This window comes from Tachysurus vachellii, chromosome 2 (assembly GCF_030014155.1).
Source record: "Tachysurus vachellii isolate PV-2020 chromosome 2, HZAU_Pvac_v1, whole genome shotgun sequence".
In the NCBI taxonomy this organism is placed as follows: domain Eukaryota; kingdom Metazoa; phylum Chordata; class Actinopteri; order Siluriformes; family Bagridae; genus Tachysurus; species Tachysurus vachellii.
Genome location: NC_083461.1, coordinates 36,348,899 through 36,362,058, shown reverse-complemented (window position 1 = coordinate 36,362,058; position 13,160 = coordinate 36,348,899). Strand labels below are relative to the sequence as shown.

At 36.8% G+C, this 13,160-nt stretch overlaps 1 protein-coding gene and 2 non-coding genes across 3 annotated transcripts; all 3 read right to left on the bottom strand.

Moving 5' to 3' along the window:
• Nucleotides 1-2,730: 2,730 nt before the first annotated feature.
• exoc1l (exocyst complex component 1 like) lies at nucleotides 2,731-5,631 on the bottom strand. Its single transcript, XM_060892192.1, has 3 exons — nucleotides 5,511-5,631; nucleotides 4,724-4,884; nucleotides 2,731-2,991 (listed from the first exon to the last, which is right to left on the bottom strand). Exons 1-3 carry the CDS (start codon nucleotides 5,629-5,631, stop codon nucleotides 2,731-2,733), a joined length of 543 nt encoding a protein of 180 aa, XP_060748175.1.
• A 3,611-nt stretch (nucleotides 5,632-9,242) lies between these two features.
• trnai-aau (transfer RNA isoleucine (anticodon AAU)) lies at nucleotides 9,243-9,316 on the bottom strand. The gene has a single exon. It is a non-coding gene; the product is annotated as a tRNA-Ile (tRNA).
• Nucleotides 9,317-10,663: 1,347 nt separating this feature from the next.
• Nucleotides 10,664-10,737, bottom strand: trnai-aau (transfer RNA isoleucine (anticodon AAU)). Its single transcript has one exon. It is a non-coding gene; the product is annotated as a tRNA-Ile (tRNA).
• Nucleotides 10,738-13,160: the final 2,423 nt, after the last annotated feature.

The window sequence follows — 13,160 nt, the reverse complement described above, 5'->3', positions numbered from 1 at the left end:
CTCACACACTCACTCCCACACTCACTCTCTCTCTCTCACTCACTCACTTACACACTCACTCACTCACACACTCACTCACACCCTCCCTCTCACACTCCCTCACTCTCACACTCACTCACAGACTCACTTACACACTCACACACTCACTCACTCCCTCACTCACTCAATCACTCACACACTCGCTCCCTCACTCACTCACTCACTCACTCACTCACTCACTCACTCACTCACTCACTCACACACTCGCTCACTCTCTCACACACTCAAGTCAAGTCAAGTCAAGAAGCTTTTATTGTCATTTCAATCATATATAGCTGTTGTTGCAGTACACAGTGAAATGAGTCAAAGTTTCTCCAGGACCATGAAGTAAGCACCGTATTGAATCCGGAGTGGCCGCTGCGTGCTACTCTCTCACTCCCTCACTCACACACTCACTTATACACTCACTCACTCACTCACTCACACTCACTCACTCACTCACTCCCTCACTCCCACACTCCCACACTCACACACTCACTCCCTCACTCACACTCACTCACTCACTCACTCCCTCACTCTCACACTCACACACTCACTCACACACTCACTCCCTCACTCACACTCACTCACTCACTCACTCACTCCCTCACTCTCACACTCACTCACACACTCACTCACACACTCACTTACACACTCTCACACTCACTCACTCCCTCCCTCCCTCACTCACTCACTCACTCACTCACTTACTCTCACACTCACTCACACACTCACTCCCTCACTCTCACTCACTCAATCACTCACTCACTCACTCACTCACTTACTCTCACACTCACTCACACATTCACTCTTGATTTAAGAACAATTATATAAATGCACCAATATATAAAATACACATGTAAAAAAACTAAACTTGCAATATAATTTAGATTTTAGTATTTCATCAATTCCATTAATTAATTAATTCATTCATTCATCTTCAGGAAGCACTTATTCTAGTCAAGGGTTGTGGTGGATCTGGAGCCATTCCCAGGAACATAGAGCACGAGGCAAGGTTAGATCAATAACTGATTAATTTCAGCTAATCCTTGTGTTTTTATATTTATAAACAGGTCTTTGTGTAAGTGGAGTTTCCACTTGATGGATTAAAAGTTAGTTTACCAGGTCAAAAAAATTAGTGCAGGTCAATATTTAATGTCCCAATCCTGAACCCACTTCCAAAATCGGTCCACACAAACTCACCACTGACGTGTCTTCATCCTCCTCTATCTCGTTCTCCTCTGAATACTACTACTAATAAGTTAAATTGGGATTTGCACCATATCCTTTCATGGACTTTAGCAATCTGGGAATGTTTGCTTTTTTTTATATGAATTTCTCAACAATGATACACTGGAAGTATTATGAATAACGAAATCTTTCTAATTCTATCTCTGCCTTATGAGCTATATTGAAATGATTGTATTTGGGAGTCCAGATGTTAAGTTTTAAAGCGTTGCTAAATTTGTCATCAAAATGCTATCAAAATATATATTTCTGTTTATAGTAATAACAATATATTTTGTTTATAGCACATACCTTCTGTAAATTTTAGTTTATAGTAATAGCCACCTGTATATTATGTTCATAGCACATATATATTAATCTGTACATTATATTCATAGTACATACACATCTGTAAATTACTGTTTATAGTAATAGCCATATATTTTGTTACAGCACATATCCTTCTGTGAATCTGTATATTATGTTCATAGTACACACACATCTGTAAATTTCTTCCATATTACCACTTTATTTGATTTATTTAACTCTTGTAAATACTATATCCTGCACTCGCTACTATTGCACTCTGGTTAGACCTAATCTGCATTTCGTTACCTTGTACTTTTACATGTGTAATGACAATAAAGTTGAATCTAATCTAATCTAATATAAACTTTCTTCATCTTAGGGATGTGGTAGCCTAGTGGTTAAGGTATTGGACTACTGATTAGAAGTTTATGCGTTCAAATCCCAGGTCCACCAAGCTGGGCCCCTGAGCAAGGCCCTTAGCCCTCAGTTGTATAAATTGTAAGCTTTTTTTTTTTGTCAGAAATCTAACATTGAGGAAGCCAAAGTGGAGGCTTAAGAGAGACTTAAAAAAGTTGAGGGTTCATATACGTATTCAAGAACAAACCTGTGTTGCTCTTGCCTTTGTTTTCCAGAAAACACACATTAACAATATTTAAAAATAGTTTTTACATATTAATGAAGTACTAGCGATTTCAAAAGATTGTTTTCGGAGACGAATCCTTAAGGCTTATAATATCAGCACTTTTTTTCTTCACCCTCAAGGCTTTCAGTCTGATGAATTACAAACTGCATGATTCACTCCACTCGGATCAACATTAGATGTAATGCTTATCCCAGATGTCTGGGAAAACCCATTGAACGTAAATGACATTTTCTGAACCTAGGCTTTCTGAAAATCCCAGTGAACATAAGGAGCCAGTTAACAAAATAGCTATTGGCTGTAAATAAAAATAAGTATAAAAATAGAGAAAGACTTCAAGGACATATTTATTATGTATTATATTTTATTTAATACACATTCAAGTAAATGTAAAGAAAATCAAATAAATCGTAATCCATATTTGGTGCCAACCCCTGTCTTTACAATGGGAGAACTTTACTTGATTTGGAAGATGTGTAAAAGATAACATAGTTCAACAGCAGTTCAGAAAGTCTGTCCAGTGTCTCAAATCGTTCCTAAGGCACAGGACACAAGGAGAGACACACCAGGTTAAAGGCATAGAAGCAGATCCTCATTAGGACCATGCAGTCACCTCTGTTGGAGTATATAGACGTCGGCTTAATGTATGTCCAGTCAAAGTTCTGTAGATGTAGCTCGCTGTGCTGGTGTGAGTCACTAAGTGCAACCAGACAGCGAGCCAGGCAATACTTCGCAGCGCAGTTCACTGCTTTCACAGGACGCACCGTGTCGAAGTGCATCAGGAAACAGGGATCGTCCTGTAAGGACACAAAAATTTGCATAGTGAAACTCAAGGACGGTAACAATCTGCACTTATTTAAGGAATTGTATTTATGTTTTAATACATGACATTGGACACTGCAATAATACAGCATTTAATCAATATCGTTGGTATCATTGGTAATAATCAAAATCCACCCTGAACCCCATGAATAATAATGAATGTTGTTTTAATTTGTTGTAGCAGTTTTCTACATTACCCACAATGCCATTTGGCTGCCAACCAATACTGGTGACAGTGGGATAAATCTTATTATGTGTGAGTGGTGCAGTGGCACTTTATTCCATTTGTAACTCAGCATAAGACTCAGACTTGGAGTCATTCAAGTGCTTGCTTTCTTCAATAATTCTATACTGGATTTCTCATTAATATGACATTGGACATTGGGAAAAAGTGAGTGAGAACTTTTCTTAGAGAAATAGAAAACAAAGCTACAGTACAGCCTAGAATTTAGGGCCAAATTCTTAACACATCACAGATATTTTAATCTAAAAATTAAAAACTAACATGTTTGTAGGCTGTCTTGTATAGGATACATTTTATTTTCTAACAAAAGAGTTTGAACCTACACACATCTTTTGTCTCTGCTCTAACACGACACGGATGAACAGGCATATACTTAAAAGTTTTACTACAATAAAAACCTTTAAATCATAACCTATGCTATTACTATTTTATATTTTAATTAATAGTAATTCATTCTAATGGTAATAACTGTCAAATATACCGTTATATTGAATTACCAGGAAAAGTCTCTATATGTACAATCAGAAATCACTATTATAATTAGCTGGATGGAGTCCAACTACGTGCAATTAAAGGATTCACAATCAAAATACACCTGTTCCTTTAAGATCCCAGAGAATATTCCTGGACAAGAAAAGCAAGAAGCAATCAATCAAAACAAGTCCAGGACAATGTACTGTAAGAACATCAATCAGGTTTTAGTTTTAAAAAGCTCCCTTAAAATCTTCTGCAGAGCACCATTAATTATTTATTAATAATTACCGTTAATTACTTACGTAGCACTAAGAACATGGCATAACCGCACCTTTCCTTAGACAAGGCTGACCACCAACATGTCAGAGACATGAGACATGGTAGAGTCAGAGAACCACCAAAACTAACACAGTTAAAAATTGTGATGAATTTCTGATGATCAGTTTGTGTCAATGAGTGAACTTTATTTAAGAGATGTTTGAGTTATTGGACTAGTGGTTGAGTTGACAGAATTGTTTGAATTGTTTAAGTAGGTTCTGGGCGTGTTTGTTTGTTTTGTTGAGTTTTTTTTTTTCAATTGGCTTAAATTGGGCATGAGGAGTTGGGTTTTTTGTATGGTGACTGGACTATTTTTGTGGATTTTGAGTTGATTGAGTGGCATTTGAGTTGTATACAATATATGGTGTTGGAGCTGTTTGTTTGGTGCTTCAGTTGTTTGAGCAGTGTTTGGGTTTATAAAGTGGTGAGTGAGTTGTTTGTGTGTTGGCGTTTGAATAGTTTGTGTGGTGATTAAACTGTTTGACTTGTTTGAATGGCGTTTGTGGGGTGTTTGATATTTTTTGTTGGTGTTTGGGTTGTTTGAGCAATGTTAGATTTTTTTTGTTTTGTGTTTGAGTTCTTTAAGTCTAGCATAGACCGCTAAGACATGTACAGCCTCATATGCCTGAAATTGGATTTGAGACACTGAGACTAGGAAAAGTTTGCCTTACTGTGTCAGGGTCTCTCCCATCCAGGATCCTCAGTTCTTCCAGATCCCATACCTCCGTCCTCACATATTGATCTTCCAGTCCAACGCGCCTTGATTTCTTACTGGATTTCTTGGCTTTCTCACACTGCACCACTGAGATCTGGACTTGTTTGCTCTTAGACACTACACACCACAATACAAATAAAATTGAAATTACATATAGGCTAATAAGCAAGGCTGGGAATGATTTGTCTGCAATATATCTATTTAAATATGTTAGAACTAAATCAGGACTAAATCAGAAGATTTGGGTTTTTATTGTATGTAAGCAGCACATTCATTATATATTGGATTCAGAAAAAACAACCAAACAAAAAACAGATAAATCTTAAAAATCTGTGAGGTTCTATAGTCTCCTCGGCGGTGAACCCTTTCATGTAAAAAAAACTACAAATATTATGTTCTGTAAATATGCAACAGAAAAGAGATTTAAAAAGGTTTAATTACCCAAATATTAAATACCAGCATACATTATAAGAACTAGGCTGACATTGACATTTTAATTGTTTTTCATCATTACTGTAAGTACAAAACAAACACTCATGCAGCATTAATTCTTGTATTTGCCATAAAGATATTATTTGCCTCCAGATATTTGACCATAAAAGTAGACTCCAGATATTTTACTGAAATGAGAGATCTACTGAAATAACTCAAATAGTTTCTTCATTGTGTTATGATTCTAAAATGTCAAGACATATCCAATATTATTCAGATATACAGTGCAGATGCAAATTCGGGTGTCTTACCGGACACGCAGAGAAAATGCCGTCCACTTCTTTTCTCCTCAATCTCTATAAACTCCAACAGTTTCTGTTTTTTTGGTCTGAACAAAACCCGCTGCATCTCCTCTTTTAACAATGATGACATCTCAGAGAAATGAGGAAAACGAAGGGGGAAAAGAAGGACTAAAACAGATGGATGGCAAAATTAGGTTCGCTCCAGCTTCAGATGACTGTGCGTCGTTATTGTCCCGTCCTGCGTCTTGTGCCTCCTCTCTCCTCCTTCTCTCCCCTTGCCTCAGCTTCATAAGTTATCAAGTAGCATCTACCCCATAACCCTCCATTAGAAAAGCACAGATTAAAGACCAGTTGCTTTGAGACCACTCAGAATATTTTTTGCGGCGCTATGAACCATAAAGATCCAATTTGTAATCGATTTAGAAAATGCATAATTTATGTCTGTGAAATTCATTCACACAAGTGCACACCCACTCTTCCACTTCTTAAAAGTGTATACACACAAACCCAGAGGCATTTATTATTGTTGGGAAAAGATAATCAATAGTTTCCTGTGTGAAGATGTCAGATGCCACTGAACAGACGCCAAATAACTGAGTTTCAGCTGGAAAAAGCACTGTATTAGATTGGTCCTGTTTGTGTAAGGAAAGACAGAGGGTAAAGTGCCATAGGAAATCCTAAGAGATTTAGCCAAAGTGGTTTCACTTTATTTAAAATGGAAGAAAAGCACTCACACACACCAGCAAAGAAGTTACCTCACAATGAACAATACTGACATATGAAATGAACTAGACTTATTAGACCATTGAATACATGAAATTATATTGGAGGCATTGATAAAGGGATTAGTAGATGATTTTAGGTGTGTAAGAATTTTCAGCATGTACAGTAGCTTCCTCAACTTCATTGAATTGCTATTCATTGTGCATTCATTCATTCATTCATTCATTCATTCATCTTCTACCGCATATCCGAACTACCTCGGGTCACGGGGAGCCTGTGCCTATCTCAGGCGTCATCGGGCATCAAGGCAGGATACACCCTGGACGGCATGCCAACCCATCGCAGGGCACACACACACACTCTCATTCACTCACACACTCACACACTATGGACAATTTTCCAGAGATGACAATCAACCTACCATGCATGTCTTTGGACCGGGGGAGGAAACCGGAGTACCCGGAGGAAACCCCCGAGGCACTGGGAGAACATGCAAACTCCACACACACAAGGCAGAGGTGGGAATTGAACCCCCAACCCTGGAGGTGTGAGGTGAACGTGCTAACCACTAAGCCACCGTGCCCCCTATTCATTGTACAACTATATTCAAAATGTAAACAAACTAGTAGCCTAATCTGAATCACTGAAGGCAACCCTGACCACGCAGTTTCTAAGGAGTCTTTAAATCCATTGTATAACAATTACAAGTGTTCATGTGGAACGTGGTCTTGTTTGTCTGTGTGTCCTTGTAACAGTAAAAGCGCCCATGTGAATGTCTCTGGTGTATGATGTAGGAGGAATTCTGGGTACAGTTTAACTTAGCAGCATTTATTTTCTGACCTGATACCCGAAAGATATGCCATTTGCAATAAATTAAAAAACTTATCTAGTTCTTTATGAGATATTTTATTAATATTTATTATCATAAAAAGGGGTGTGGTCAAGGTCAAACAACGAAACGGAAAGCTTGCTACAGTTCACATATATGTTCACTTTTTTGAGATGGCATAGTTCTGGGCATTAATGTAGTCTACACTTGCCCTCGTTCAGCCCAACCGAGAATGGTGCCAAAAAGACAGACAGTGAGTCACAGAGTCAGAGAGACAGAATATACACTCATTAAATGAAATATAAGTAGTCTTATACATTCTGGGGTTAACTATATTTAGAGATTAATGATTTTTATTGTTATTGTTGTTGTTACTGTGTTAATGCTGCCGTTGCAAGAAATGAATTAGATAAAGTTACTTACTTTTTAGTGATAGTTTTCTTTTCTACTGGGACTTACTTAAGCTGTGAGTATTTTTTAATCATGCTACATTTTCAAAAACATTGTGAAGACTGAATTTTGGAAAATATCAATATATTAGGGCATCATAATTTCTTTTGAATCATACAATATATTAAATTGTTTATTTTGGTTGTTTCTTCAATCAATATCTGAGCTTAAATTTAATTGATTGATTCCAAGATAAGTAAGATACAAATAAATAATAACAACCCAGGACAGTGCCCCTCCCCGCCAGCAGGGGGCTCTAAAATTATCTGTTTTCTTTATTTGCTACATTTACAATCTTTGGATTGTTCATGCGAAGTCTTACCATTATCTTACCTTGTGTAATTTCTAGTCTAGTTTAGTACAACCCCTTTGACTATTATTTTGGGATTTTATCAATTGGATTTGTGATAAGCTTTGAAGGAAAAGCCAGCTGAAATGTTGTCTATATGATTCTATGTTTCTGTGAAGAGGCAGGTCTTTTGGAGACAAAGATCACACTACACCACACCACATCCTCTATGCTTTTAACATAGTAGTGTTTTTTCTCTCTCTCTCTGTCGGTTGGTCGTAATAGCATGTCACCGCTTGTTTGTCTCTGTCTTTTCTGACCACAAAGTCATGGCTGGTAAATGGCTCTAAGTGGACACATGTTTCTTAAAGCCTCAAACAATCCACCATGAGTGTTCTTAGTGTTATTCCATCTGAAGTGCGCATAGATTACATATTCTCTGTTATTCGCAAGTAGAAAGTAGTGAGAATGACAGTTTTGTGTTCGGGTCAGACGGGAAGACACAAATTAGGAAAAACTGGCAATATATTCTAATTCAAAAAAGAAGATTTATCAGATAAGTGATAATCATTGGAGCAAAAATATACTGATCAAAATAGCTCATTGTGGTAACTACAACCACCCAAATTTATTTAACAATGCCTGAAATATAGGCATATATTTTGTGGTCCAAAATTCCTTCCTGAAAAGTACTGTAGGAATGAATTGTGGGGACAAAGCAACTGTAAACAGCCTCAACTATATTTTATACATTGAAGTTCAAGGTGGTCTGAATATTTCTGGACTTCTTTGTAAAGCTATGGAAAACCTTTCATAACAATAGCCACAATAAAATCTGGTGATTTACACCAATACAGTTGTAAAGCGTGATTTTGATCTGATCTGGGAGTCTGAACTAGGAGTGTTGACAAAATTGACAGTACAAGAACCTCATTTATATTATAACATTTCTTCATCGCATTGTGGCTGGCCTGTGGACGCCAGAATCCATTTTCTTTCTTTCTTTCTTTCTTTCTTTCTTTCTTTCTTTCTTTCTTTCTTTCTTTCTTTCTTTCTAATACAATTAAAAAAATGTCTATTCCCTCCCCTACAGGAACCAATGATTAGCTTAGTGTCTGAATAAACGAGGGTTAAAATGTCAACACCTCTTACTTCCAGGGCTGTCCTGGGCGGCTGCATGCCAGAGTTGCTCTGTGTTGTCATGGGTCTTTTGTTACCATTTCTTTCTTACAATACTCTCATTAAAAAATGGGCAAAACCATAGTCATGACAATGATACTTAAAATAGTCACAAATATTCATTCATTTTTTTTCCACTAGTGGAAAGAATTTAACTCAGATGGTAGAAAAGACTCTGGGGAAAGGGGCGGGGAAATTAGTGCACTTGTTGATGGCTGTTTTACGTATGATTTTTTGTATGAATTCACACGCAATAGTAGAAAAGTTAAGTTGGCCCGTACGGGGATCGAACCCGCGACCTTGGCGTTATTAGCACCACGCTCTAACCAACTGAGCTAACCGGCCGGCATGCCATGAGCTAAAAAGTAGGGTATATAAGTATATATATAGCAAATCATTTCTCCATGAGAAATTGTGCCAAGTATCAATTTAGAAAAGCCAAGTAAAGGGGACTGACTTAATGATTTTACTGTAAATTTAAAGTGTTAAACTGAGAAAGTGTTAAACTGTTAAAGTGTATTAAAGTGTTAAACTGAGATTTTATAAATGATAGAAATTAATGTTAATTTAATGTCTGTATTACCACCAAATGTATATTGAGATGGCCAGTAAATAATTACCAATGGAAAAAAATAAGGTTGTGAGAATGGTTTTCATTTAAACGTATACAACCATAGTTTCATTATGGTACATATCCAAGACTCAATTTATAGACACATGTCTGTGGAAGGCCCCATAGTTGTCAGACAACAAACTCAAACAGACAGCAGAATGGAAAAAAAGTCTGGGAATAGTATTACTCAGGGTTTTGTTTTGGACAACCTGTGGGTGTAAATCAGTGATTATCAACAGATATAATATGAAACACCAACTTTGCCTTCCAGACAAGGCCATCCACCAAAATCAGTGTATGGTGGACCACTTAAGGTGGACATTAGTCAAGGATGAAAATGAGCATCTAAAGGTGACTCTCAAGCAGCTTGAGAGGACTGGATGCTCCACAAAGCAGGGCCTGATGGAAGAGTGACAAGTCATATGAAATCCTATTTGGATTTTGGAAAAAGACATGCTGGATACTCAGCAAACATGTGGAACAATATTTGAATGAAATCTCATGCACACATGAAGCATAGTGGTGATGGTTGATCGGGAAACTGGTCAGGGTTCAGGGCAAAAGAAGCATACTAACAAAAGCAGTTTAAGTGTTTTATAAAATCCCAATAAATTACCAGATCTTACTCCAATTAAGATTTTACGTCATAATTTATAAATGGAGTTTCACATAGTTACTTCAGTAGCCGGCCAATATCGACATGTATGCTGGGGAGCTGTGGTACCTTTAGGCCAATGAAACGTTTGGAGTGTATTGTTGTTTTTGTTGTTGTTGTTTTAGCCTTACCCATGGGCAGAATTATCACTGCGGATAGACAATCGGAGCTGACAGTACAGGGCTGTAACTTAATAAATTTACTAGGAAGAAATCGTCTGACTGCGAACGATAGCTAAAAAGATTTTACTCTAGAAGTAGAAACCTCACTTGACAGAGACGTGCACATGAAGTAACACAATTATCGCCTGTTAACAATTAATTTGGAGCACAGCTAGTGACAAAATACAATCTTGTCTATTTGTTTCTTTTTGTCAGGTGAAATAATTTACATATAGACACCGTAATGCAGCTGAAAACGTTTTTGGCCCGTACGGGGATCGAACCCGCGACCTTGGCGTTATTAGCACCACGCTCTAACCAACTGAGCTAACCGGCCACTGTTTGAAAAGTGAAAAAAAGTCAATGGGTGGCTAAAGATTTTTTTTTTAAATAATTAATTTGTAATGCAGTGAATTTATTGTAACATATCGGCTTGATATAACTCAATAACATTTCTCTCTCACTCTCACTCATTTTCTACCGCTTATCCGAACTACTTCGGGTCACGGGGAGCCTGTGCCTATCTCAGGCGTCATCGGGCATCAAGGCAGGATACACCCTGGACGGAGTGCCAACCCATCACAGGGCACACACACACTCAATAACATTTCATTTTACATTAAATGTGGCTTCTGTCATGTCTAGGAAACTAAATGTTTCATACAGTTTATATACTCTTGTATATGTTTGTAGGCATACTTCACAATATTGAAGGATAACATAAAAAAAAACACATAGAATCTAAATAAGGTATTATATGCCTTACTTTTCCTCATGTGCCATGAACCCCTGGTGTTTTGAGACATTAAAAAGAACATTTGTTTTCGCCAAAAATGTTCAGCAGTAAAGCAGAAAAAATAATAAGAATACTGCATGCATGTCATTAGAATTGTGCATTTTTAATCAAAGGTATATCTTGTAAACATCTCCACAGATGTTCTTTAACTTTAAGCTAATAATAGTGAAGATATACATCTGGCAGCCACATAGGCTTTTTGTCTCCACCATTGCTGTTTAGGGATGTTTGGCTGGCATAGATCATAAAGACATCACTAATACACTTCATTATCGGGACACTGATGACCGAACTAGTGTTGTTTCATCAAATTCTCAACATCAGGTTTTCTAAATCCAACCACACCCAGATTTGATATTGTAGTTAATGAGATCAGAGTAGATGTGGATTAGTTCCAACACAGAAGGAGCTATTTTCAGTCTCACATTCCCACTCATCCAAACTTCAAGCTATATATTTTCCCCATATTCTCCACATCTTGATCTAAATTAGAAGACGGCCAAGGCCTGCGGACATCGACCAAACTGGGAATAGTTTCATTCAGGCTTTGGTTTTGTACACTCTGTAGATGTAAATTCATGATTAAGAACTTTACCTAGACAAAGGTTCAGGGTAAGGAGAATCAATAATTACTTTGTGATATTTAAAACAACGGGTTAAACACACAGAAAATAAAAAGCAAATCATTTGCTTTATTCTACACTGAATTCATGAGTAACAACAAATGAATGTGTCTCATCTCAAGGTTTGAAATTCTGACCTGTGAAATTTCTCAGTGAAAAATTGTGCCAAGTATCAATTTAGAAAAGCCAATGAAAGGGGACGGCAAAAGCATTTGTTCCAGTCTCAGAGTGTCAACATTAACATAATACTGTATGTACTGTGCTGACTCAATGATTTTACTGTAGACATTTAATATTAAAGTGTTGAGTTTTTAGAGCTGATATAAATAAAATAAACTAGGTGACAGTTTTAGGCATTTGGCTTTAAATTTCCTGCCACTAAATTAAACTGTTTGCTTTGGTAATTAACACCACAATCTAACCAACTGAACTAACTGACCAATAGGGGCATAGTTTTGAAATGTTGTGGTGGAAACCTTAACAAACACATTTAGCAATTTTTCTCGATTTTTAATGCACTACGATGACATAGGTAGAGAGGAGCATAAATTCGTGTGGACATATTTATATCCATGGACATGTTAATATTCCTTCTTAATGTTCTTAAGTGGGAGCCATTTGTTTCTTTTTGTCATGAGAAATAATTTACATGTAGACACCATATTGCAGCCGAAAACTATTGATGGCCCGTATGGGGATCGAACCTGCGACCTTAGCGTTATTAGCACCACGCGTTAAGCAACAATTTAATTTTTTAATTGCTTCTAATACCACACAGGATAAGGACATTGAAATATGTAATGCAATGGATTTATAGTAACATATCTGCTAGATATAACTCAATAGCATTTCATTTTATTCATTTCATAGAATCTAAAAAACATTTTAAGATTCATTTCATAGAATCTAACAAAGGGATCATATGCCTTACTTTTCCTCATGTTCCATGAACCCTTGGTGATAACATTAGAATTGTGCATTTTTAATCAAAGGTATATTTTGTAAACTTCTCCACAGATGTGCTTTAACTTTAAGCTAATAAAAGTTACAATTTACGTCTGATTATTTAATGCACTGCTAACAAAGGATAATGAATTAATAAAAAAGTGACAGTACTATGTAAGTGTAAATAGATGAAGCAATTCATGAGTAGCGTTTTCATCATTTCTTTATGGAAAGCTTTATTTAACGTTGTGCTTTTGTTGTTTGGATTTAGCCACATTTTTAATGGTGTCTTCAGCTTATTCATCCTTCAATGGTCTGAACATAAGGCTCTTTATCTCCACCGTTGCTATTTAGGGATGTTTGGCTGGCATAGATCATGAAGACATCACTAATACG